At 46.2% G+C, this 25,291-nt stretch overlaps 1 protein-coding gene and 1 long non-coding RNA gene across 2 annotated transcripts in view; both read right to left on the reverse strand.

The window, feature by feature from the left end:
- Positions 1-6,389, reverse strand: part of LOC130376133 (uncharacterized) — a 6,974-nt gene extending 585 nt beyond the window's left edge. The window contains exons 1-3 of the long non-coding RNA XR_008893965.1: positions 6,299-6,389; positions 1,837-1,933; positions 1-349 (exon numbers count right to left, since the gene is read on the reverse strand). The exon at positions 1-349 is cut by the window's left edge and continues 585 nt beyond it. This is a non-coding gene — a long non-coding RNA (uncharacterized LOC130376133). The remainder of the gene's footprint in view (positions 350-1,836; positions 1,934-6,298) is intronic.
- An 880-nt stretch (positions 6,390-7,269) lies between these two features.
- LOC130376251 (brevican core protein-like) lies at positions 7,270-24,419 on the reverse strand. The gene is made up of 14 exons (XM_056583473.1): positions 24,176-24,419; positions 19,657-19,733; positions 18,663-19,040; positions 18,090-18,264; positions 17,840-17,967; positions 17,151-17,444; positions 15,719-16,597; positions 14,471-15,559; positions 11,115-11,222; positions 10,327-10,485; positions 10,001-10,083; positions 9,325-9,469; positions 8,746-8,928; positions 7,270-8,071 (listed from the first exon to the last, which is right to left on the reverse strand). The coding sequence occupies exons 1-14, from the start codon at positions 24,193-24,195 to the stop codon at positions 7,935-7,937; spliced, it is 3,855 nt and encodes a 1,284-aa protein (XP_056439448.1). The 5' UTR covers positions 24,196-24,419; the 3' UTR covers positions 7,270-7,934.
- Between the last annotated feature and the right edge of the window lie 872 nt (positions 24,420-25,291).

Here is a 25,291-nt window from a genome sequence, read left to right on the forward strand (position 1 = left end):
AGAACGTCAATAAAATGTATAAATAAATGTCACAATATCATTGAGCCAGTGTCGGTTTTAACCTTTTGTCCACAAATGAAAAATCAATTCCCATAGCCGCCCATGGCTAATCCCCCACAAAACCCAAAACCGGAACAAAACGTCTAGTTATTGAAGAGGACGTAAATCTTTGTGGGACGTTCTCAGGGCGTCCGACCAGAGGGCCACCGAGGTAGATGGGAAAACAATATCTGAATGATGGCGTTTTGAGAGCCCTTCTGTGCCCGCCCAGACACACATGAAGACCAGCAGGAGGTATCAGCCGTGAGTGTGCCGAGGCATGTTGGAGGGTCTGACTCCTTAATTAGACCTATAAAAAGACGGGGTCACACGGAGTAGACAGCCAGAGAATGGACGGCGAGATGAGACACTTCAAACTGTCTGCGTCACAGTGTGTGTGTGTGTGTGTGTGTGTGTGTGTGTGTGTGTGTGTGTGTGTGTGTGTGCGTGTGTGTGTGTGTGTGTGTGTGTGTGTGTGTGTGTGTGATTGTGTTTTTGTGTGCATGTGTTTCAGAGAGAGCGTAGTTGTGTCTGAGTCTATGTCTACCAAGTAGGAGTGTGTTTAGGAATGTGCAGAGGTGGTGTGTCTGTGTTTGCATGTGTGGGTGAATTCATGAGCACTGAATTAATACATGAACCTGGTAAACTCTGCCCTGATTAGGCACGGTCAACATAGATGTGTTGTGTGTGAGAGGAAAGTCAAGGCCGACTTAACATATCTACATGCAATATAAACCGAGACGATTGCAGAACTTTGACCAAATAATATATAAAAGAAGAGCTCTGTCTGGCTGGGGTTCCTGCCAATCAAAATAAATAATGCTTTTACACTTTGAATAGATATTTAATTATTACTATTATTATTATTATTAATACACAAAAAAATAAGCACAGCTGCCTTTGTTTGTCTCCGGCTTCATAACAGTGGCAAAGAAAATGGAATCTATACAGGTTAATTAGACTTAATTTGCAGAGGTTGATACATCAAGTCTAACCATTGCATTATTTTGTGTTTATCAAATAACATACAACGTATCAATGACATTTCAACCTATCGTTTGCACTTTGCCTCCTATGGATTCGCCGAAGTACAGATTAAAACTAAAACATCAATATCCTCATATAAATATCAGGAATAAGATCAGATAAGATAAGTAAGATAATAGTTTGAGATGGTATCTCCCCTCATGGGTCCACATGTTTCACAGTAGACCTGGGAGGGACCACTCTGCTTATGCCACCATCCATTCTCACAGTCAAACCCCAGCCCACAGAGATGGCCTGTGAGTGGGGAGAGCAGGGGCTGAAGGCCCCCCCGCCCGCTGCCGGGTGGGGACCATCAAGTCTGAGCCATGAGGGAGGCGGAGGGCATCAGGCTAGACATGTCCGACTCTTTCTCTGGTGTCTACATCCCTCTATGGCTCGCTGAGGCGGGGGGGTGGGCGGGGGGTGGGGGGGGCTGGGCGCAAGGGGTGGGGTGAGAACCAAGAGGGGGGGGACCTCACAGCTCAGCCACTGCTATTTGCTGTCTGTAAGACACACAGTGGTAAGGTCAAAGGGCAAATAGGTTCACAGGAACTAGAGGCTTTCACATGCTAATGCGGCCGGCGGCAGCGCAGGCCGTCTGCACAGCGCAACGTTGCTCTGGGGGGGGGGGGGGGGGGGGGGCGGTCTCGGCTGCTTAATATACTGGACAGGTTGTGGAAATGGGTTGACATGTATGGCTGTACTGAGTTGGTGTACCGTTAGTTTCATTCGGATTACACGCTGGTTAAAATGTACAGTAGACCAGCTCACCAAAATAGTATGCTGTCCTTCACAACAGCCATTGCACCTGCCCGTCCGATGCGCCCTACCACTGCTGTAGTCCCTCCTGGCTGCCCGGGGTGAAGGCCTACAGGAGGTGAGAACGTAGTGTATAGGATGTGTGAACGTATTGCACAGGATCTGAGAACGTATGGTATCGGATGTGTGAACCCATGGTAAAGGATGTGTGAACATATGGTACAGGATGTGAGAATGTTTTGTACAGTATGTGTGAATGTATGGTATAGGATGTGTGAATGTGTATTGTGCAGGATATGCTCTGGAACTGTTTCATTCAGTAGATACTAAAGTATAATAAAGTATCAAATATAAGTCATCAGGCCCTCTCAAGATGTTGACTCGGTAGCGCTCTCGTTCAAGAACAGAATGCCATCAACTTAAACAATTGAAAAAGGTTTCATTACAGAACTGGCCAATTGTATAAGACAAAAAATGTTTAATTAGGAAAATCGTTAAGGCACCGTCAACATTGAATATGTATTTTATTTTACTAGATATTGTTAACTGGTGTGTGTGTGTGTGTGTGTGTGTGTGTGTGTGTGTGTGTGTGTGTGTGTGTGTGTGTGTGTGTGTGTGTGTGTGTGTGTGTGTGTGTGTGTGTGTGTGTGTGTGTGTGTGTGTTTGTGTGTGTGTGTGTGTGTTTCTTTGCAAGGTGCCTTCGTATTTGTGCATGTGTGTGCGTGCGTGTGTGTGTGTTTTTCTGAGATAGGGTCCAATCAATGGTGAGTGTAGCCCCAGAGTCGTGAGAGCCAGACAAACTCCCAGACGCATGCATGAATTCCATGGACACACAACAAGGTTCTATTGTAGCCGCCGTCGCATGGGATGCATAGATAAATGATTTCCATGTAGCCGTCTTATTGATGTACAAGTGACCCCTACTGGTCGCTTTAGATATTGCAATGCGGTCTCTTGAAACCAGGACATGTTCCAATCACACGCTAAGCAATTAGCAAAAGAAGGTTGACGTCTTCACGTGACGTTATAATCCGATTTTAATGTTTTTAACTTATTGAGGAAAGTACTCTTTAATAATTCTACGATAATTCTACGATAATGTGAAGAAAATTAGAAAATGTAAAAGTTAGTAGGCCTACTTAAAATGTTTGATGAGGCTCTAGGCCTACTATAAATGAAAAAAATATATGTTTACATATATGAATTTGAATTTACATAGAAAAGGAAGATAATGTTATGATATGTTATATGCCACATGTTACATGAATTAAGTTATCTTTCCTATCACAAAATCGATGGTTATTCATGTTAACTAAATTGAGTCGAATATGAAATACATTATTCAATTATTATTAAAATATATTATTTAAATGATGATGGCAACACAAATATAACCCCCCTAAGAAGATAGAATAATACAGGGGCCGAGATAATAAAGAAAAATAAATGTGACCAGTGTCTGCTTATGCAGCACTTCTTCATCATTTCCTCTACAGAGTCAGCCTTTCCCACATCACCCCCCCCCCCCATCCTCCCCGTCTCCCCCCACCCCTCTCCACCCATCCGTCTGTTTGTCCGTCCACAAAGTCTTTCATCTTGCTGTTTTCCCACCATCGCTCCGCAGTCAGCCCCCCTCCCCCGGCCATTAGATCACGGGCGTTAATTACACCCTGATAGGGCCACTGAGGCAGAGGAAGACTACGGTGATGGGAGGAAGACTATGGGGACGAAGACTGTTGTGGTGATGACAAATTATGCTGACGAAGACTATGGGGAGGAAGAACATGGGGATGAGGACTATGATGATGAAGATTCTGGTGATCAAGACGAGGACACAGTGACCTTCCAGATCAATGGAGTCCTAACGCTTCGATAGTTTGGTGTTAATGTTTGGATTAATGTAAAGCACCATAAGTCACTCCTTTCAAATTACATTTATAATGTGTCTTTTAATTTGGCATCTCTTGAAGCACAAGACTTTGAAGACTTATACATAATAGCTTACATATATAATATCTTATATTTATATATACAGATATACAGTAGATATAGAAACCTATATATTTATAGATAAAATACACATAAACCTGATTACACTCAACACATTTCACATCCGTAAGTCGTCCGTAACGCCTCCCAACACGCCCACGACGAACATACATCCATGGATCAGCAAATACTTCATTCATACATCACAACACAACTGTGTATGTTGTGTTGTGTGTTGTTGAACAAGATGAATCGCGTGTACTTTGCCCCCTGGTTGTGTGTGCTTGTGCAGCATTGAAGTAGTGCGCAGAGGGAAGCCTTCGCCCCGAGGGCCCTCACTGGCCAGAACAAAAGCGCGCAGCGTGCACGTGGTCGGCCCGTCCATTAGGATGCAGGGCTGGCTGCGGGCGGGCCCCGCATGCAGCCGGCAGAGAGCCTGCTGGGGACCGCGCACTGGGGCCGTTCCCAGACCCAATGGGGCCTCTGTCTCTTTTCTTCAGCGGGGCCCTAACTTTTTTCTATGCTACTTCTGATGTCGTCGCTGTCTCGGCTTTTCACAAGGAGCTCGGGGGGGGGGGGGGGGGGGGGGGGGATGCAAGATGCATGCCGTCAAGTCCAGCCCTATTGTGGACTCGTTATTTATATTTATTCAAGAACCCCTGCCGCCAAATCCCCCCCCCCACCCGCCCACCCGCCTCCCCCCCCTCCCCTTCCACCAACACGAACACACCTCCTCTTAACTCTACTCCCTACATGGATCCATTGAACGAGGGCCTTCTTGATGATTCAATCATTTAGTATAGATCCCGAGCGAGACAACCTCAGTTGCGTCGTAGAAGCCAAAGTTCTCAAACTAAGAATAACGGCGTTAAGCCACCAGCTCCCAGCGCGACTGAAGAGCAATGTGTCCTCGTTAGTGGGACACCATGGCTGGCCTGCTGCAAAGCCCCACACCCAGTTCTTCCTTTCACCGGCCAGAAGACACCCAGGTCTCCCTAGGAACCAGGGGTGATCATTATGGGGTGTCAAGGACCTCACACCAGGGGGTGTGCTAACCCCCCCCTCACCCCCGGGGCCGGGCCTCAATTAGCCAGCCACACTTCCTCTGGTAGGGGGAGGAAGTCCATAAGGAGTCCTTAAACACGCCGTTCATCCCCGGGCCAACCCCCGCGACCTTAAGGTCACAGGCCACAATGCGGCCCCATCCGGAGCCGTGCCTCAGGCCCCGTGTCGGACGGCTGAGGGCACCGGCCCTCTGCATACACACCCAGCCGCCGCAGCCACCACTGCCGCGTCCGTCTATTGAGGGGCCTGAGAAACACGCCGTCCGTCCCACACACATGCCCACAAGGAACCACCTCGCCCCCTCGCCCCCGGAAGGAAGGGACAAAACAAGCGGTCTTTGTCGATTCACATCGCCTGGGCTGATTAGGAGCGATAGGGTCGGTCTTTGTTGACAGGATGAAAGTAGAAGGAGATTAAAACAGGGGGTTTGGGGCGTGAGGTTGGGTACATAAGACTGTGTCTCAGTGGGAGCCACCTGGGATGCCCAAAACTGTTAGCGGCTAATCCGTTAATGCGCTGTAGACGTCGGGGCCTATCGCTGACAGCCGCTGTGCTGGAGCCCTGGGTCACATGGCTGTGTTCCAAACATGGGCCATGATCTATTCTGAATGCATGGTGGAGGCTTGTGTATAATTGCAAATACAGTAGAAATGTCCCCGTTTTTGTAAAGCGTCTCTGTCTCTCATTTTAAATCATGACCTCCTTTCAAATTGTGTTTTTTTTTTTTCTTTTATAATTATTCTTTGAATAAATAATTCACTATACTACTAAATACACTATAACTATTACTTGAACTATTAAATAATAATATAAATAAAAGTTAAATTGTATTTGGTGTTTAATTATGAATAAAGTTGATGTGCACAGTGCGTCATTAACACTTTTTGTTAACGGCTCTTTGATGCCACCTGGCGGCGTTTTAGAATCCCGAGCGATATAATCTTGTATGTATTTCAGCATATCTTCAGTACTACCTACACACTAGATTATGCAACAACACATCAAGGACAGAGGGGGAAAGGAATTTATTAAACTGTACATTATGGGCCCTGCCCGTTTTGGATAGTCTTAGGCTGGCTAGGAGAAGTTATAGTGCCTGCAAACCATGTTTGGTTTAAAATGACAAACGAATTATCGATGCAAGCAGCATTGGAAGGAGGAAGATGGACCAGGCGCCATATGAAAGTTAGCTTATTTCTGACCTCGATGAGCATGAATGAAGATGATGGGATTATTCAAGAAAAGTTTAGCAAGAAATAAATATGCTACAATACAGTCAATGATAGTCAAATACAAAATATTTTTGTGTAACTGAAATGGTTTGTGATTGGCTAATGAAAGAACAAAAAAATGTTTAGGTTTAACTCAAATAACGCTTGGGTTATGGGTAATAATATTTAAGATACCAATACATGCTCACCTGAAGAAGATGTGTAGGTCTACCAAATGTACTAAAGATTGTTGGCAAAGGGTTGTCAATACAATTCTATGCAGGTGAGGCACTAGTTGGCAGACCAATCGAATGAACAAGATGGCCGGTGTCACGTTAAAATTGTACCGGGGGCGAAGATTGTACCGGCCTACGTCATCGTTTGTTTACATCCTGACAACCTGACAACCTGCTCGGCAACAGACGACGCGATGCAGAAAACATGTTTCCAAACGACGAAATAACATAATACAGATAGCGGATCGCTATCTGTATTATGATAGATAGCGATAACACTTGTTTTTACTTTATATTTGTATTGTATTTAATTGTTTAATCGAAACAATAAAAAAATGTGCCCGCAAAACGGGCGATCGCGTCAAATGACGCGTCAAATCGTGTAGGTAGGTTCTTGAACATTCTAGACTATGAAACCTGCTTAAAACACTCAGTTTACTAGCTAAATTCAATTAAACAATTCAATAAAATACAAATATAAAGTAAAAACAAGTGTTATCTAGCGATCCGTTATCTGTATTATGTTTCAAGAACCCTCCTACGTCATTTGACGCGATCGGCCGTTTTGCGGGCAAAATATTTGTCATTTGACGCGATCGCCCGTTTCGCGGGCAAATTTTTTTATTGTTTCGATTAAACAATTAAATACAATACAAATATAAAGTAAAAACAAGTGTTATCGCTATCTATCATAATACAGATAGCGATCCGCTATCTGTATTATGTTATTTCGTCGTTTGGAAACATGTTTTCTGCATCGCGTCGTCTGTTGCCGGGCAGGTTGTCAGGATGTAAACAAACGATGACGTAGGCCGGTACAATTTTCGCCCCCGGTACAATTTTAACGTGACACCTGTCATCTCTTGGTATGTGATAGGCCACGCACACAATTTAGACTCCTATCCACATTGTACATGCTATATGCAGATATATATGGACCTGGTCCTACCACTAATGATGTGATTCTCGAATAAGAAAAAGGAAATGAAACTGTTATGGTTTAAGAAATGTATTTTAATCACCGCGCTGTCCTACAGAACTTTATTATAACATAAAGTTGATGGACAAAGCTGTGTCGGCAATGGTTCCCCACAACAAATGATAGGAAAAGTATTGACGGTTTTGATTTGTTGTGTTTCTTATGCGTGTCTAGCTAAGAACCATCGGCTGAATATAAAAACATAATAGGTCTACAGGTTGTACATTTTGTTTTCTGTTTTGAATAATAGCCTACTCTAAATCCACCTTTAAATTCATCGGTTTGAAAATATTTCTAATTCAACACGATCAACCAAATTATTCAGTAGACGTACAAGGGTTCTATGGCGCAATAGTACCATCTAGTGGCGAAGGGCACTAGGTGCAACATCATCTTATTGCTTTGGACACAGCAGGGTTTCCTTGGATGGGTGTATCCAATTTCACAAAGTAGAAATCAGTAGAAAGTATAAAAAACCCAGCTCCTTTTTTTTTTTTCAGTTAAGAACAACATGTCTCAGCATTACAAAACGGTGGTCTAACTGCCTACTGCTTATGTTTTGTTTGGAAGCGTCATTATAGCATATGTCAATGCACAATCAAAAAGATGGGCTCTAAAGCGGTTGTCGGTTTAAAACTTGATGTCCCAATACTGTGGCGACGCCTCTGTCGTTGTGGCTTCATCGTCAACATCGTCTTGGACAGCCGCGAACATCACTCCGGTGGATGAATAGATGTGACCCGCTGCCTCCAGCATCCTCCCACCGACTACAACAAGAAAGGTGATTACAGTTTAAAACCAGATAAAACGTATGTTACTAAATAATAACTATGAATGGTTGCAAACTATGAACAGGATTACCATTACACAATAACCGCAGACGGTTCCGATTGAATAATGAGCTGCTAGAGCCCGCCCTTCTCTGTCTCCAAGGTCTCATTCACTGAACTGCAGATTTCACTTTGTATAATCATGGATATTCCTCAAAATCAATATAATAGTATTATGATAGTATCAATAACAACTGTACAACTATACACCTCACAACAGCATTATTAATAAGCTGCCAAAAACGAACTGATTTAATAAGGCACATTTTTTCGAATTTTCAATGTGATTGTTTGTGTAGAGTTATCTCCAACTGTCTTGGACTTGGTTTTTGTCTAACATTAAAGGTGAAATATTATCCCACTAGAGGTGAGTGTGATTAGGTGTTACAAGTCGTATTGAAAATCTGCCTCCTCTGACGCAAGTTGGCATGTCCACCTAGATGTATGACGGATAGATGAGCAACATTTGCTACAGTCCCCTGGCTTGGCTGGTAGACTGATCTATCCATCATCGCACACCTGGTGATATAATATGGCACCTTTGAAGGACTTGTCTTCTGGGTTGTTTATTCTTCTTCCTGGTCCAGTTGGAGGCGTGGCCTAAGGCTTACCTGGGACACATTGGATCCGAGGCTCCTCCCACACGCCCCCTGACAGGCAGCTGACCAGGGGGTATCTCCTCTGCCGGAAGCCTTCGGCGCAGTGGTAGCGCACGGACGCCCCCGTCTGGTACCTCTGCACCACTCTTCCATAAATGGAGGCGTTCTTCACTTTAGGCGGTGGGCCGCACAGTGCTGTCGGGGGGAAGGGCGAGAGCACTTAGGAAAGATCCCAAAGATCCCAAAGATCCCAAAGATCCCAAAGGTCCCAAAGCAAAAGATGCGATCCGTTCTGATCTGGCACTCTAGGATATTGGATGAAATATCTGAGTAAGCACAGAAATAACTATTACATGGACTAGGCGGAGTAGTGGATTCAGAACAGGTGTAGCTCAATAAATTAATCTGTGTGTAGGCGTGCCAGTGTCTGTAATTAACGTTATGACATATACCTGTCTGTGTTACCCCTTACGATGACTCTGCTGCGATAAAACGCCTGACATACATGACATTACAATGACCTTCAGTTTAATGTGAACAATGTGAGCAACTTAAGTCATAAGGTTCCTTAAGGGAGAAAAGGTCACTCACTGGTGCCTTTCTTGCAGGTGTATGCCAGGTGATAGTTACACGGCACGTCGCTCCATCGTCCACCATTGTGCCACATCATCACCACACAGTCTTCCCCGGACAGGAAGTAGCTGTCTGGCTGCCCTCTGTGCCAGTTGTCATAGAGCTGTACAGAGGGAACATGAGGACAAAGCGCTTTTATTTTCCTACTCCGAGATGTACAGAGGGAACATGAAACAAGCAATTTTATTTTCCTACTCATAGAGATTTACAGAGGGAACATGAAAACATAGCGCTTTAATTTTCCTACTTATAGAGCAGTACAGGGGGAAAATGAAACAAGCAATTTTATTTTCCTACTCATAGAGATTTACAGAGGGAACATGAAAGCCCAATTCTTTTATTTCCTACGTAAAGAGCTGAACAGAGGGAACATAAAATCAAAGCGCTTTTATTTTTCATACTGTTAGATCTTTACAAAAGAACCATGAAAATGTATGCTTTCACTTGACCACTCATTGTGTTGGCTTTCTATTTGAAAAAGGGTTATTTTAAAAAAACAGATCTGTCACTTCTTTGTTTATGTATATTAACTAAGAAGTATTTAAATACATTGAGGTGGTTGTCTTAATGTGTTCAGTATTAAGTCAACCACCACTTTTTAATCGAACGTTGCACTGCTGCTCTCTCGACTCACCAGGGGGTTTCCATCAGACCAGCGGAAGTCTCCTTCGATGGTCTTGTCATTCAACCCGGTCCATTGGTACTCTTCGTATTTACCTGGGGAGATGACAAGGGGGTGACTTTCTTACTTTTGGGTTTGCTTTGTTTTTATTGTCTTTAAATCCTCCCGCGCCACATCCCTCCTCCACATTATTCTAATATAAAGAATCGCCAACAGCCAGAAGCGACCGCACTCACAGCAGTGCATCTCGGACTAAAGAGGAGAGCCAACCTAACCGACAACAATCATCACATGGGCGGCAACACATGACTCATCAGCGGCGGCCCTGTGCCACCTACTGTTGAGGAAGGTCTGCTCCTCGGGGCTCATGATGGACACCAGGTGGGCCCCGGCCATGCGGCAGTGCAGCTCGGCCACCTCCCAGCTCAGACGCTGGCCGTAGTGGCGGTAGCAGAAGCCCTGGAACTTATCCCAGCCCGGCTCACACCGGTGCACGTCTGGGAGGTCAGAGGTTAGGGAGAGACCGGGTAGGCAGAGGGTGAGACAGGCCCCCCTTTAGACATGATGTTGATTTAATATGTATGGATTAAAACATGTGTATTACATTACATTACATATTATATCATGCATTTCATATTTGTTTATTTAAATTTGGAGCTTTAACGGTGCAAGCCCCAGATATATTAATAAACGATAATTAATGTCATCGTTAATCACACAAAGCATCTACATCCTCCTATAGGAGGTTGATTTGACCACTAAAACAAAGCAGTCAAATCATATTGATTTTCTGGAATAATTAGACATCAGTGTATATATTCCACAGTAAGCACTGTATTGCATTGGGAATATATACTGTAAGTAGCAGTGAGAGTTGGTGCTGTAGGTATGGTTTAAGAGCATTTTTCAGGGGTGTAACTTGTAAGAAATGGCCTTAGGTCAATAAAGTGCAACGTATCTTAATGACTGAGAACCGCAGGGAGGCAGGGATAGAGGGGAGATATTTTGGGCTGTTTTTAGCTTATAAACGGTCTTTTGTGCTCTCTCTCCTAACGACTCGAATCGGACGGCCTTACAGCGCCTTTAACATCTCTAATGGTGTTTTCATATTTTGAACATAGCTTACCGGTTTGGCAGAAGTCCCCTCCGTAGCTGGGCAGACAGAGGCACTGCACGCGGCCGCTGTGATCCACACACGTCCCCCCGTTGAGACAGGGCTCCGGCAGACATGCATCTAAAACATGCACAATGTTGTTGTTTTTTAAAGAACTGTCCAAATAACTGAATTGAGGAAATGACTCAAGAGCACATTTTCACAACTCCCAAGCCAATTGGTTCATCGTATTGTTTTGAGAGAATGTCAGTGGGGTATAGGGAAATATGCCCTATCTTATGTCTCTATAACTCCATAACTTTTTTTAGTCATTCATACATTTTCGATATTTTGTACAGTCTACACCAGGGGTCACCAACCTTTTTGAACCTGAGAGCTACTTCATGGGTACTGAGTCATACGAAGGGAACCCAGTTTGATACACTCTTCTGAAATAACAAATTTGCTCAGTTTGCATTTAGTTATATATAATTATTAATGATGAATGATACTCATCTATGTGAAGACACTGATCATGTTAATGATTTCTCACAATAATTATTGACAATGATTTAAAAAAGGTGGACAAGAGTTGTTCGAGAATGAGTTGTGCTATGTTTAGAACAGGCCTGCGGGCCCCTCACACGGTCCCTGAGGGCGCCCAGGGGCCAGCGGGCACTGTGTTGGTGACCCCTGGTCTACACTATACAAATAGTGTCAAACATAGTCAAATCCTAACATTAAGTTACAACAAAACAATTGTTTGTCATGTAAACTACGATTGGCTAAAGAGTTTAAGGTGACAGGATAATGTTTAAAATTGTCGATCTCATCCAACCTTTAATCTGCCATAACCTCTTTTATCACCATCTTTAGGCTTTGATTGTGTCTCATTTTAACTATCGTCTAAATAATAGAGACATTCCTTTTCCACTCAATTGAAAGTGTTGCTCCGGAAAAAAATCCAAATCTTCTGATTGAAATTCATCATCATCATCATCATCATCATCATCATCATCATCATCATCGTCATCATCATCATCATCATCATCATCATCATCATCATCATCAGCAGCAGCAGCAGCATTAGCCTCCACTCAGAGGAGGAAGAGGGGATCGAGGCAGAGCAGTCACAATGCGCATTGAGCGATAATTCCTATTCCGCAAACACCGCTGATGAGGCGGATTAAGGGCATTGTTCGGAGTGCCAGTCAACGGCGTTCCCGTTCCGGATGCAATGACTCAAGCTAATGGGAAGCTGCTGGCTGCTATAGAAGGTAATGAGTCTATTCACACAAAAAATTACTAAACTTTCTTTTTGAAATACAGGCCTACATTTAAAATCTTCATTTAATTTGATATCATCTAAACGTGTTTGCGACATGCGAATAAGGATACACGAGTGGAACAAAGTGGAACATTAGGTTTGTTCTCTGGGCTTGGTGTTGGTGGAAAGCTTTCCTGCAACAATGAAAGGGTGCATTGTTCCACCTCTTCCTGCTGTTACCATTATAACATCAAACACTGCCTGGCACCCCATGACTTCAGGATAAACTAGGATCACTTTTAAACTGTAGTGCTTTGTCTTAAAGCTTTAAAGTGCTCCTAAATAATTTATTAAAAATGTATTAACTGCCTGTTTTATGCTTTATAGTGGAGAAAGCAAACCAGCGTGATGAGATTCAGTGTATAACCCTATACAAAGACTACAGACCTAACGCCAACACAGTCATTAATTTAATCATTTCTTGAAAGTTTAATTCAGAACAACTGGCCTTTTTTTGTGCAACAAACAAGATATTGTGTGCTTTCTAATTAATAATGAATAACCATCAGGATTTGTGCATTAGAATATCAGCATTATCTAAAATGATTGCATGTGCCATCCAACAAATACAAGTAGTCAAAGTCATGTTCACAGTCATGTTCTGAAGCTATATCATATCATCTTTTTTTGTATATTCTAGATAAAATAGAAAGCTGCCACAGTGCCACCCCTTCAGTTTTTTTTGCAACCCGTCTCTGGGGTATTTTACTTGTTGGAGTTCGAAAGAAAATATCTAGGTCTACAGTAATCACAAGGCAGAAGATCTGCAGACATCCTGGTGCTCACAGTTGTTTTTTTCATTAATTAACGTAATATCATTCAAAGTCATTTTTTAAAGACAATTTGATTGTATTTCTGATACTGTTTTGTTAAGCGACAGTAGCATTTCACTAAGTAAGAAACATAATGGTCACTACAGAGCCAAAGCCTACGTTTATTATCTAAACTAACAATTGATATTGTATACCCATTCACAGTATTATCTAAAAACATTGTGCAATTGCATTGATCAACACAGTGACATTCAAGTTTTGAGTCCTTTCTGCAGCTATATGCTAGCCTGGGAACCAGACAAATCTGCAAGCTCATGTTTTGTTTGCTCTGGCCCCCCACCCGTTCAGACAGATTTACAGTAGACCTGGCCCGGGTTAGGCCAATCCCGGGGTGTGGGTTTCATACATGACTGTACAGAGGTACGCCCTATGGGAGCGGTGTTTAGGCAGTTTCATAGAGAAACAAGATGGCTGCCGTTGATTTGTCCAGCGTTTTGTTGCTCTGATTAGTTGTAGATCTATCCAATGCATCCAGGGGCATTTTGGTCTGTTGAACGCCCCTTGGAAATCTAAAATGAACTGAGAGGTTCCGGACTAATACGCATTTTGCTGATACGCATTTGCGTAATATTCTGGTTGTGTCAGGCTGGCAATATACAGATTGCTTCAGAAAAAATATTGGCTTTTTTTGGGAAGGGGGGGGGGATTCATTCAAAGGTTGTAATCTCAGGTACGCAAACATTCAGCCGGACCTGGCAGAGATTCAGTTAAATTCAGTTGACACAGGCGAGATACTTTGAAATGTGAATGGCATCACCAGTACCATTTGACTCGGGGGGGGGGGGTTCCTGGTAAGAACTTCATAGAAGTCAATCTTTGAGTAAGAAAAAAGAAGAAGACATCAAGCACAAATAGACATGGCTTGTGTAACTTGTGCAGGTCTTGGTGGTTGGGGGGGAGAGGAGGAGTAGTGTGGGGTTGTGGGTGTCAAACGGAGAAGAGGTGCAGAGTATTTCAAAGTAAATAGGAAGGAGCGTGTAGCGAGTCAGGGGGGTGAATGCATCGAAGGACGCCGAAGAAAAAAAGCACGAAAAAAGGGAGGCCAACGCTGGAGGAGAAGGAGGAGGAGGGTTTGAGGAAGACGAAGAGGAGCAAGTCAATCAGAGAGTTTAGACAGGGAGCAAAGCAAAGGGGGGTTGGACCGGGCATGATTTTTTTGGATGGGAATCATTGCATCGAATAACAAGAGAGCAGGGTAGTTAGACTGATAAGAGTGGCTTCAACGTTACCTGAGGGGTTCCCTGCGCTGCCCACAGCAGCCCTCTCATTGGGCAAGATGAGCAATGTGGGCGGCTGCGTGAGCATGAACTGCTCGTCAACCCGCCCTTGGTTCACCGGGGGCAGAAAGGTGGTCATCGGCGGCGATGGCGGCGACGGCCCGGGGGTCTTGCGGGAAACCTTGGCCGGCGTCGACGCCACGGGGCTCCGCGTGTTCGACCACATGCTGAACTGCTCGCCGTCCCCGGGGACCTTTCGGGTCACCACGGAGAAGAGAGAGGGCGCCTCCCTGCTGTGTTCGGGGTCCGGCGGGGACTCCTGCGCCGTGGAGGTGGCCTGGGGGAGAGTCCCGCTGGGGCTCTGGGTGTTGATGGGGAAGCCGGCCAGCTGTTCGTCCTCCGGGGAGGTGTCGCTCGGTGTGGAGGTGGACCCGAGCTCCCGGAGTGCGGCCCGGGGTCCCGCTGTGGGGGCCCCCGTGAAGGCCGACGTCGGGTCGGCCCCGGCCTCCCCGCGGGGCACCGCTGCAGTGGGGCCGGCGGTCTGTCGGGCGCCGTTGACCTTCCTCTCCGGAGTCTCAGTGGAACTCACGGCTGTTTCGTGGACGGTGCTGCCCACAGACGACACCGCTCCGGTGGGATGCGCCTCCTGTGTTGTGGTGGTGGTGGGGGCGGTGGCTGTGATGACTATATTGGTGGAGGTGGTGGTTGTGGTGGTGGTCGCATTGGTGGTGGTCGCATTGGTGGTGGTTGCATTGGTGCTGGCGGTGGTGGTGGTGGTGGTGGTGGTCGCATTGATGGTGTTGGAGGCGGAGGTGGCCCCCATCAGATCGTCGTATTCTGAGCTCCCGCTGCCTTCCTGACTGGTTGAGATCTCCCAGGGGTTGACGACCGCGGAGTAAACCACCTGAGGGAGCCCGGCCTCAGAGACCTCCGGAGGAGACAAGAGGGTTGCTCCTGGGCCTTCAGATGGGAGGTCAGTTGGAGTGACCACCACTGTGGCGGAGGACGGGGCGAGGTGAGTCGAAGAGATGGGTGAGGTGAAGGCTACTGGCACGATGGTTGATGCCATTGAACTGGTGTTTTGTCCATCAGAGACGTTTTCTGGAGAAAAGCCACAACACAGTTGGAATTGCACAAGAGGAGACTTTTAGATCACAACACGGCTTTATCAATGTATTAACCATATTTTTATACTATTCTGTAAAACCTTGCCAAACCTTCCCTCACCACGTATTTGATTAAACAGCGTTCTTATCGTACCTTGAGAATCTTCGGCCGACCCTTCGTCGGGGAACCACAGGGAGGTGGACTCCCTGGTCGGAGACCCGGTGGAGGTCAGGAGCACGCGTCCTGCTACCTCTCCTGTGGGCCGGCTCGATGAGGACGCTTGCTGCCTTTCGGTCGTTCGTTCGGTCTCTTCCAGGTTCAAATCAAGCACAAGGGTCGTGGACGGGACAACGGAGGCTACCGCCTCTTCGCTCTGGTCGACGTCTGGACTGCTTTCTTTACCTTCCGAGCGTTCCTCAACGTCCAAGTTGGTCTCGGGCATCGGCTGGAAATGCTTGGAGCCATCTGACAGCTGAGACTGATGCTCTTCCAGATTGACATCTGGCATCGGCTGGTAATGCCTGTGAGGCTCGTACGACGGCTCGGGGTACTCCAGCGATTGGACGGTTTCCTCCAGCTCCGCTTGGTCAAGGCCGGTGCTGGCGTTGTGGCTGGTATCCGTCACATTATCGCCGTCAGGCCACAGTGTGCTGGACCAAAGGGGACGGTCAGTATCGTCTGCGGTGGCGCCGGTAGCAGGCACCGGTGTCGAGGCGGCGGCGGCGGTGCTGGTGGTCGTAGAATCGTTCCCTGTCTTGTCAAAGGGCGGGAGGAGCTCCGTCAGGGAGGTGGTGTTGAGGAGGCGCGTGGTCTCGGCGTCGCCCGGCGCCAGGGATCGCCCCTGGACGGTCGGCACCGGGGAGATGGGGAGGGACTCCAGCGCGCTCTGAGCCTCTCGCTCCTTGTGGTCGTACTGCTGCTTGAGCTGCAGCTCCTCCACGGGCCGCAGGAGGACCACCACGTCCTGGCCCATGTCCTCGGGCTCCGTGGCCGCGTAGTCGGGTGGAGAGTCGGTCTGCGCGTCGCCGAGAGCTGCAGAAGGGTAGGGTTAGAGTGGGGAATGTAAACAGGTGACGCTCATGACAGTAATGATGGGTCTGCTGCTTTAATGTACGGGGTCCGCACGGATGGCAGACTAAACTAGAGAAGAAAACCCACATTGACCAAGTACCATGTGACCTGTGTTTCCTAGGGCGACTGCTCTGTGAAAAGGGTCTGTTGGCTGATACTAGAACAAATGTGACAGAACCAGCTTGATTCATATAACCCGGTGGGGCTGCTCGATTATGGAAACAAATCATAATCGCGGTTATTTTGGTCGATATTGAAATCACGATTATTCAAACGATTTATTTCGTTTCATTATTCAGCCTTTCTCTCCAAAAAAACACTTTGTAACTGAGAAATGTTCCCTCAAAAAATACACAAAATGTCCAAACAGAAATATGTATCCAGCTGTTCTTCTACAAAACGCTTAAGAAATATAAAAAAATAAATAGTTTGGAGATCGAAATCGTAATAATTGCCCCGCCCTTTAACCTGGCGCCGTACCCAGCAGTACTTAGACACGGGGGGAAAGGCTGACCTCGGAAGCAGTAGACGTCGTGGAGGGCGGAGCGCTCTGGGAAGCCTGTCTGGTTGGTGAAGCGATACAGGGTCTTCACCCCGGCCTGGGGTCCCCCGCAGCGCTCCCTGGGGGTGAGGATGGGGTAGCGCACGCTGCCGTCGGCCAGCCAGCCGGGGCTGCAGCGGTCCAGCCCGTCGCTCCAGGCCGCGTACAGCTGGGCGGTGGAGGCCAGCGCCGCCCCGGCCCGCTGGCAGTAGGCCCGCGCCCCCTCGTAGGACAGGGCCTGGGGGAGAGGGTCGTGGAACACCTCCCCTAAACACACACACACGCACACACGCACGCACGCAAGGAAACACACACACACACATACACACACACAGACACATTTTATGTGTTTATGTATATATCATTTTTTTTCATTTTTTTTTTTATTATTTCACCAGTATATGACATGGGTAATTGTTTGGCTATATGGATTCATATAAATCTGTATGTTTAAGATCATAGAAGACATCTCACCAAGCAAAAGCTGAAAGATTCACAGCCCCATTAATATAAAGAAACCAAAGAAACCAAATCTCTCTACTATATGATACTATCTGCTATGGCATGACATGGGACACCGGTTCATTGTCATGACAGGAAAGTACATTAAATAGACGCCTGTCTGTCCTATCCTGAAATGGTAGTGAAGAACCATCCCTTACCATCAATCTGCTCCACATAACAGTACACATCATAGAGGTCCTTTGGATCCATAGTCCCATAGTTCCTTACTCCCGGTTTTCCGTCCATGTCCCCAAAGCAACCTTCCCGAGGCACCTGGATGGGATACCTGGAAAAAGAACAATAACAAAGAATACATCAAAAAATCAATGACCACCAGGAAAGTAACATAACAGTAATGTTTGGGCTGGGGTGGCGGACACTAACTCAGAGGCTGTTTGTTAGTGTTACCTGACGGACTGGTCGGCCAGCCAGCCGGCGTCACACTGCTCGTAGCCATCATAATAAGCAGCCAGCAGCTGGTCTGGAGTTGCCATGTGGGCTCCGATGTCCTCACATGCCCTCTGCGCCTGCTGGAAGGAGAAGGCGTAGCGGCCAGATGCCTCTCTGTAGTGGAACACAACGCCTGGACGGAGATGGAAAGCCAACATAAACATGAACCCACGCACACATGCACACACATGTGCACCCCTACACTTAGAGCCGCAAGTACTGGGTCCGCAGTGGAGGAAGTTAGTTAAAGTGATATTCTATGAATCGTTAAAAAAAAAACGAGTATGTATGGAAGAAATAATGGATAGATACTTTAAGAAACGTGTCCGATAGAAACAACTGAAATGATTTCACGTCCATATAAACGCACCCGTGTTCGAAAGAACGAGCCTGTGGTTTGTGGTCAGTAGAACCATTTAAAATGGAGTCATATTCAAGCAAATGTCCTCTTTAAGACGCAGTCCAAATACCCTCTAGAAGACCAACGCAGTAACACAACAGGGGGGGGGGGGGGGATCGCCCTTGAGTCACCTTTGACCTTGAGCTCCACGAAGTCGCTGGCGTCCTCCAGGCCGCGCTGGACCTCGCAGCGGTAGTGGCCGCTGTCGCTGGCGCGCAGCTCGCCCAGCCACAGCGTCAGGTCGTCCAGAGGGGACGCCGTGTAGTTGAGCAGCGCCGCCCGGTCCCGGTACGCCTCGTTGACCTTCACCCTCTCGCCCCGCGCCACCAGGATCTCCGTCTCCACGCCGCCCGCCACCAGGGTCCACTTGACCCGGGGGGGCAGGGCGGGGGACGGGGAAGGGTCGGAGGTCGTGGTGGATATGAAGCAGGGGATGGCGATGGAGCTGCCCAGTGGGACGGAGAAGACCGCCGGGGGGGGGATGTCTACCTGGAGCTGGGGGCCGTGGTCTGGGAGAGGGAGGGAGGAGGAGAAGGGAGGAGGAGAAGGGAGGAGGAGAAGGGAGGAGGAGAAGAGAGGAGGAGAGTGGGGGAGGAGAAGGGAGGAGGAGAGTGGGGGAGGCGAAGGGAGGAGAAGGGAGGAGAAGAAGGGAGGAGGAGAAGGGAGGAGAAGGGAGGAGAAGAAGGGAGGAGGAGAAGGGAGGAGGAGAAGGGGAGAGGGAGGGAGGAGGAGAAGGGAGGAGGAGAAGGGAGGAGGAGAAGGGTGGAGGAGAAGGGAGGAGGAGAGTGGGGGAGGAGAAGGGAGGAGAAGGGAGAAGGGAGGAGAAGAAGGGAGGAGGAGAAGGGAGGAGAATGGGGGAGAAGAAGGGAGGAGGAGAAGGGAGGAGGAGAAGGGAGGAGGAGAAGGGGGGAGGAGAAGGGGGGAGGAGACGTGATTCACTGCGGTGGGGCAATAAATTTAACCATGTAGCAGATATAGATATTGATCTTTCTCTCTCTCTTTCTCAGAGGCCAGCGCAGTCAATATTGTGTTTTTTTACGACACGTCCAATAGAATGAAGGATGTTATTCCCTACACGCAAGAGATGATAACCTTAAGAAATAATAAAAGCAGGGATATAACTACCTTGGGCATAATGGGTGGCTGGGAAGGCTTTGGTGAGCTGGCAGAGTGCGCAGAAGATTGGTAGAAGCTGGGCAAATCTATGGAGGAAAAAGGATTAAAGCTTTAAACAGGGGCGGAAATCTCCCGAGATTTCTAGAAGAAGGAAAAAAAATAGAAACCTGAATAAAGTAACAGACGACTAAATACACCCTCGGCCTATTGTGGGTTTTATTCATCACACATGGTTAAACGTGGCTCAACGTTACATTTTATTTCCTTAAATGGGAACGGTTAGATCATAAGCGGTAGACAGGCTTTCTGTCATGTCCTGTGGGGCAGTCGTCCAAACACTGTTGGTTTTTACCGAAAAGTTTTTCCTGTGCGATGGTCACTGTGTAGCCCACACAACCCTTTGTAGTGACTGTTGCCATGCTGATTCAACAGTTCCCATCAGTCCTCTCCTCTTTGATCTGGTCGATTAGCAACAGGTGGTATAGAATCAACCATTCAATTCATCCGTAGGAATATGCAACAGTGGCTGGACTGTAAAAATAGCCGATTCCCTTGATGAGTAATGATGAACTGTTTAGTGTCCTGGTTTGGCTTGCTTCTGTTTTTTCCATTTGGTTGTGTATAAGCACTGCAGCCACTGAATATCCACTGTTTTACAACTATTTCCCTCTAAAGCAAGTAATCCCATTGTAAATTGTGGTAAGGGGTGTTAATATATATGTAATGTCTTTCAATTAACAGCCATAGGTTAGTAGGCTAGATTATAAAAAAAAAAGGTCTGGATAATATTTGGACAAATATTGGCTAAAATAGAATAAAAAACATCACAGGCTTTTACTGAAAAGAAGAAATCGCAAATGTATATGAATATAACTAAATCAATGATTGAAATCCAGTAGCTTTGCTATACATTGGCGCACAACGTAAACCCTGGCTTAACATAGAACACAAAACCGCCTGTAATTTAACCATTACACACAAGACTCCTGAAAACGATGAAGAAAGCCAGCGTACAAAAAAGAAAGAGAAAATATAGACGTGGAAAACAGGCAACGCTCCCGCTGGCTTTCAAGGAGGGGAAGGCTTGGAGCGCGCACACACACACACACACACACACACACACACACACACACACACACACACACACACACACAGCCGTCTCACCACAGACTGTTCATCACCGCTGCGAGCTAATGACAAGTCTGGTCTTCCCCGCAGGCCTCCTGCCAGCGCCCCGTCACCCATCACCAGCCCTCCCCCCCCCCCTGGCACGGGAGACCGCCCAGACACTGACCTCAGACCACCGCACCCAGCGGCGGTGCCCGCATCGCAGGAGCGACTCACGGGCTACCAACCGTCTAGCGCTCTCGGAAGAATATGCTGCTCAGTGAGTTTTAAAAAGTGCAGTGATCGCACACAGTGGGAAGGGATCGTGATGTGCTTGTAATGAAGCTGTGATCGTTCAGTGTGGGGGTGTGTTTGTGGGGAAGGGGGCCTGCTGGTCCAGCTGTGATGTGCCACTGCGACCGGGCCATTTCCTCCTACACGCCCTCGCCACTGGAACGCATGGAGGGCGACACCGGAGGTTAGCGACACCGGAGGTTAGCGACACCGGAGGTTAGCGACACAGGAGGTTATACTTAGGCGACTTTTATTTCCATGAAATGGGTTAACCAAGTCAGAGCTATGTTCCACTACCGCTTTTCCTGTTGGATTTGTTTCAGCTATTAGGTAGAGATCTTGGTTAAGGGTTTATTTCTTTTTTTCAGACAGCTAGGTCTTTGACTGCTGCTCGTAACAAAAGCAGACAACCAGAAGTCTAAATCATGAATCTAACGCACACTCTTCATAGTGAAAGAAGCCTTGGGGAATACAGCACAGAGGAGGTGCTGTAAACGTTTGTGTGTCTGTGTGTGCATGTGTACATGATGCGGGTATGAGTGCATGGTGTGTGTGTGTGTGTGTGTGTGTTTGTGTTTGTGTGCGTGGGTGTGTGCGTGCGTGCATTTGTGGGTGTGAGTGTGGGTGTGTGTGACTGAGTGAGAGAGCTGTCATTGACACAAATCTCAGTGTGAATAAAATGAGATTACCTAAAAAGAGTTGTATAATAAACACAGAATCATTGAACAGAACTCCAACTGTATCACAAATGCATGGCTGATAATAAATTGAGGGAGCGGGGGGAGCGAGCACAAATGCAGCACACACTTGATGGTTATCTTAAATGCCGTTGTTCGGGGGTTGAATAAATGTGAATCTGTTTCCAAGCCAGCTGGGTCACTCCACGTTTTGGGCATGACTATTAGTATTCTTGACTGGATAGCTGCTCACAAAGACAGGCAGTGGGCAAGTAGGACAGCTGCACGCTGGCCATTCACTCCGGAGAGACTTGCATACACAAAATCCCTTAGGGAAAATTAAAGGACATGGCACAGGCACGCTTGCTTTTTTTTAAATTTTCTCTTCTGCGTTTATCCTTCTCTCTTTTCAAGGATGAAAAGAGAAGTTGAAAACCACTAAGAAAAGGGCCAAAGAGAAGCCCTGGTAGGGTATAGTAAAGGTCACATTAAGATAATGTCAGTAGAAATGTTTCAAATGGTATAATTGTCATGAAAGCAGGGCTGAAAACCACAGTGTGTGTTGATCCAACAGCAGTTGACGGCAGATCAAGGCTTGGCAATGGCTTTTTGCCATCTTCCTCTATCAAATCATCGTTATTATCATGGACTCATTTTCACCATGGCTTTGCGCTGCTATTAATTAGCAAAAAGAGTAAAGACAAGCGAGAAAACTCTGCTATCAGTGCGGAATATACCCAAATATACGAAAAACCACCAGAAATCATGGTAGTTAAGGGAGTTTGGTGTCATACTGGTCAGCTATACAAACAAGGAATGAAAACCTAGACCTATTCGGAAAAATCCTAGGGGATAATATGTTACAACTTCTAAATATGAAGCCTAATGTTCCAAACTAAAACAGAAACAACAAAAACCATTGGTTCGTGTTTGGTAAACAAACATTTAAATGCTAAGTTGTGCGTGGTCCCACAACTTTGTGGGTGGGCGCGGCGATTGTATGCTTCAAGGTCGATTTAGCTAATTACCTCAGGTAGCAGTGACCAGGGAAATTACTCCTGATCCCGGTTTAGCCAGGTCAGGCTTATGTGGGACAATAATTCACAGCTGAACCTGGCTCAGCGGACTGTGGGGCTAGAGCTCCCTGTGCTACTGTCTGCACATTTCTATTCCATTTCCCAGGACAGCCACTGGGCCACCTGTTCTCCTGAGGAAGAGTTCCATTCTCTCCTAACCCTAGCCCATCTCAAATTTTGAATCTGCTGACCTCCAATTAATACTTTTCTTTCCTGTCGTCTCTTACATTGTGATAGGAAGCCATTGACATTATTTTATTAACGGTAGCCAATGCCGAAGCAAAATGGGTATGATATATTTAATATAATCATCGGACACTCCTTGAATGAGTTCTGGCTCATGTCCTGTTGAGAAAAGTCACGACTCATCACTTTCAAATCTGTAGTATGCCTGACCAAATGCTCATTGGTGCATCCTTAATTAGAACCACTCCATTTCCTTATGTTGCATGCATCATCACATTTTTTATAATTCGGACCATTGATGCAAAGCTAATTATGATATATGTCCTACCATGTAAACCATTTACTGCTTTCACATCACCTACGTGGCAAAACTCAGAAATCAAAGACATTTTTTCAAAAACATATCTGAATGAATCACTGCATCCCTTTCTTAGACTTTGCCACTGCCTTCCCCATTACATAAGATATGTCATATATTCTTCTTCTCCACTCTGTCCTTTAGTGATGACCTTGCAATGGGTCTTGAGGTCAAACCATGGGCCAGGGGAATGCTCTTAAACTTGCCTGTGGCTCAACTCTCTTGTTTAAAGAGAGGGCAGAAAGGCACATTCATAATACAATTCAACACGATTAGATACATATAGTCATTGCAAAGTATAATGGAATATTTTATGGTTATTGTATTGGTACCATATTGCTGAATGAACTAGGCTACCATGTTAAGTGAATTAGGAGTTTTTTTATTATCATATTCCCAATGTATATGTAGTCTATATAAGTACATTTTCTTCACCTAAATCCGTAATTAGTTCGCTTGAAGATATCTTGCGTTTGCAGTGCATTGGATCCCACAAAAAACAACCGCCAGCCAATTTGCTTTCGGGTCAGGCTGATTGACAGATTGATGTGGCAGGGGGAAAAGAGCAGTGAAGTAGGCTATCACAGGTAGGATGCATTCTGGAGCCCGTTAACTAAGGCTAATATAGCTCTTAAAAAATATGCATGACCTTAGTAGCCAAGACAAGGCAATTCGTTAATACATTTATTCATTAATACTCGGATCATTACTTTTTAATAGCCAAAAGTAGCTTTGAACTTGTTAGTAGATAGGCTACTACGTGACACAAATGAAAATAACCAAAAGTAGACGGCAAGGCACATGATGGATTGAAGAAAGCGTCAGCCTACCGGATTCCCCTTAAAGGCATTTCAGCTGATGAAATCAATCTTTGGTGAGGTTTCTCTCTGTCCGTTGACCGTTTCCAGTGAACTTGGCGCAGTGCGTAGACTTCAGTGCACTGCGACGTCGACGACCACGAGTGTGCATGCGACGTGTTCTGCGCAGGTAGGGGAACTTCAGCGTCCGGCCGGCTCCAGAGGACGTCGAGAAAGAGAGACCTCCGCCAAAGTGAAGCCAAATATGAACCACTGAACAGCCCACTTTCTTAGGACCCCCCACCAAACAATCAGAACGAAGACAGTGCATGCTTGAGTCAAAAAGGGGGCGGGGGAGTGGTGACATCTAGAAAATAACTAATGTCACGGGCTGTTTAGTGATGACGGTGACTGTGTACTTTCAGCCAATAACGTTTAACTGCATCTTAACACGAGAGACGCACAGTGCGCCTCGGAATGAACCGAGCACTACGGAGAGTTTGGGTCAATGCGGTGGCGCTGATATCGGCTCGGAGGCTCCCGCAGGTACGCGCTCTACTGCGGGGATGATGCAGATCAGCCCCGCTGGTTGGAGAGAGAAGCAATGGGTATTCTGGTGGGATAACTGAGAGCGGCTATTCCTACTGATATGTGTCTTATGTGTTATTTTCGTTCTGTATTCCCACTCTCTTCAGTGTATGGTCATACTTTGTTCAATTGACTTTGGATGTATGGATATTGACTTTTGTATCAAAACTGCCTATGATAATTTATAGGCCCAGGCTGCTGGATTAAAGTTTTTATTTTATTTTATTGTATTGTCTTTCAAATTACAGGTTCTTCTAGTTTGCCCTAGACATCAAATATTTTTTTTGTTAGATGCAATTCACAGTCCCGGCCGTAAACCCGGTTTAAAACCTTTTGAGGAATCACAAAGAGGAATCACCTTGCAAATAATCACAATCATGAGCATCCTCGGAAATAAGCAGAAAATAAACAATACGATGATAATACCGCATGGCCTAGGGCTCGCCATCAGCTGGTGTTTGGCCGTGCGCCATAGCCTTACTATCCTCTTGGCACCACCATGTTTAATCGATTTATCCTACGAAATCGGACACTTAAAACACTTTATTCAGTCAACAGAGT

Source organism: Gadus chalcogrammus, chromosome 22, assembly GCF_026213295.1.
Source record: "Gadus chalcogrammus isolate NIFS_2021 chromosome 22, NIFS_Gcha_1.0, whole genome shotgun sequence".
NCBI classification, from domain to species: Eukaryota; Metazoa; Chordata; class Actinopteri; order Gadiformes; family Gadidae; genus Gadus; species Gadus chalcogrammus.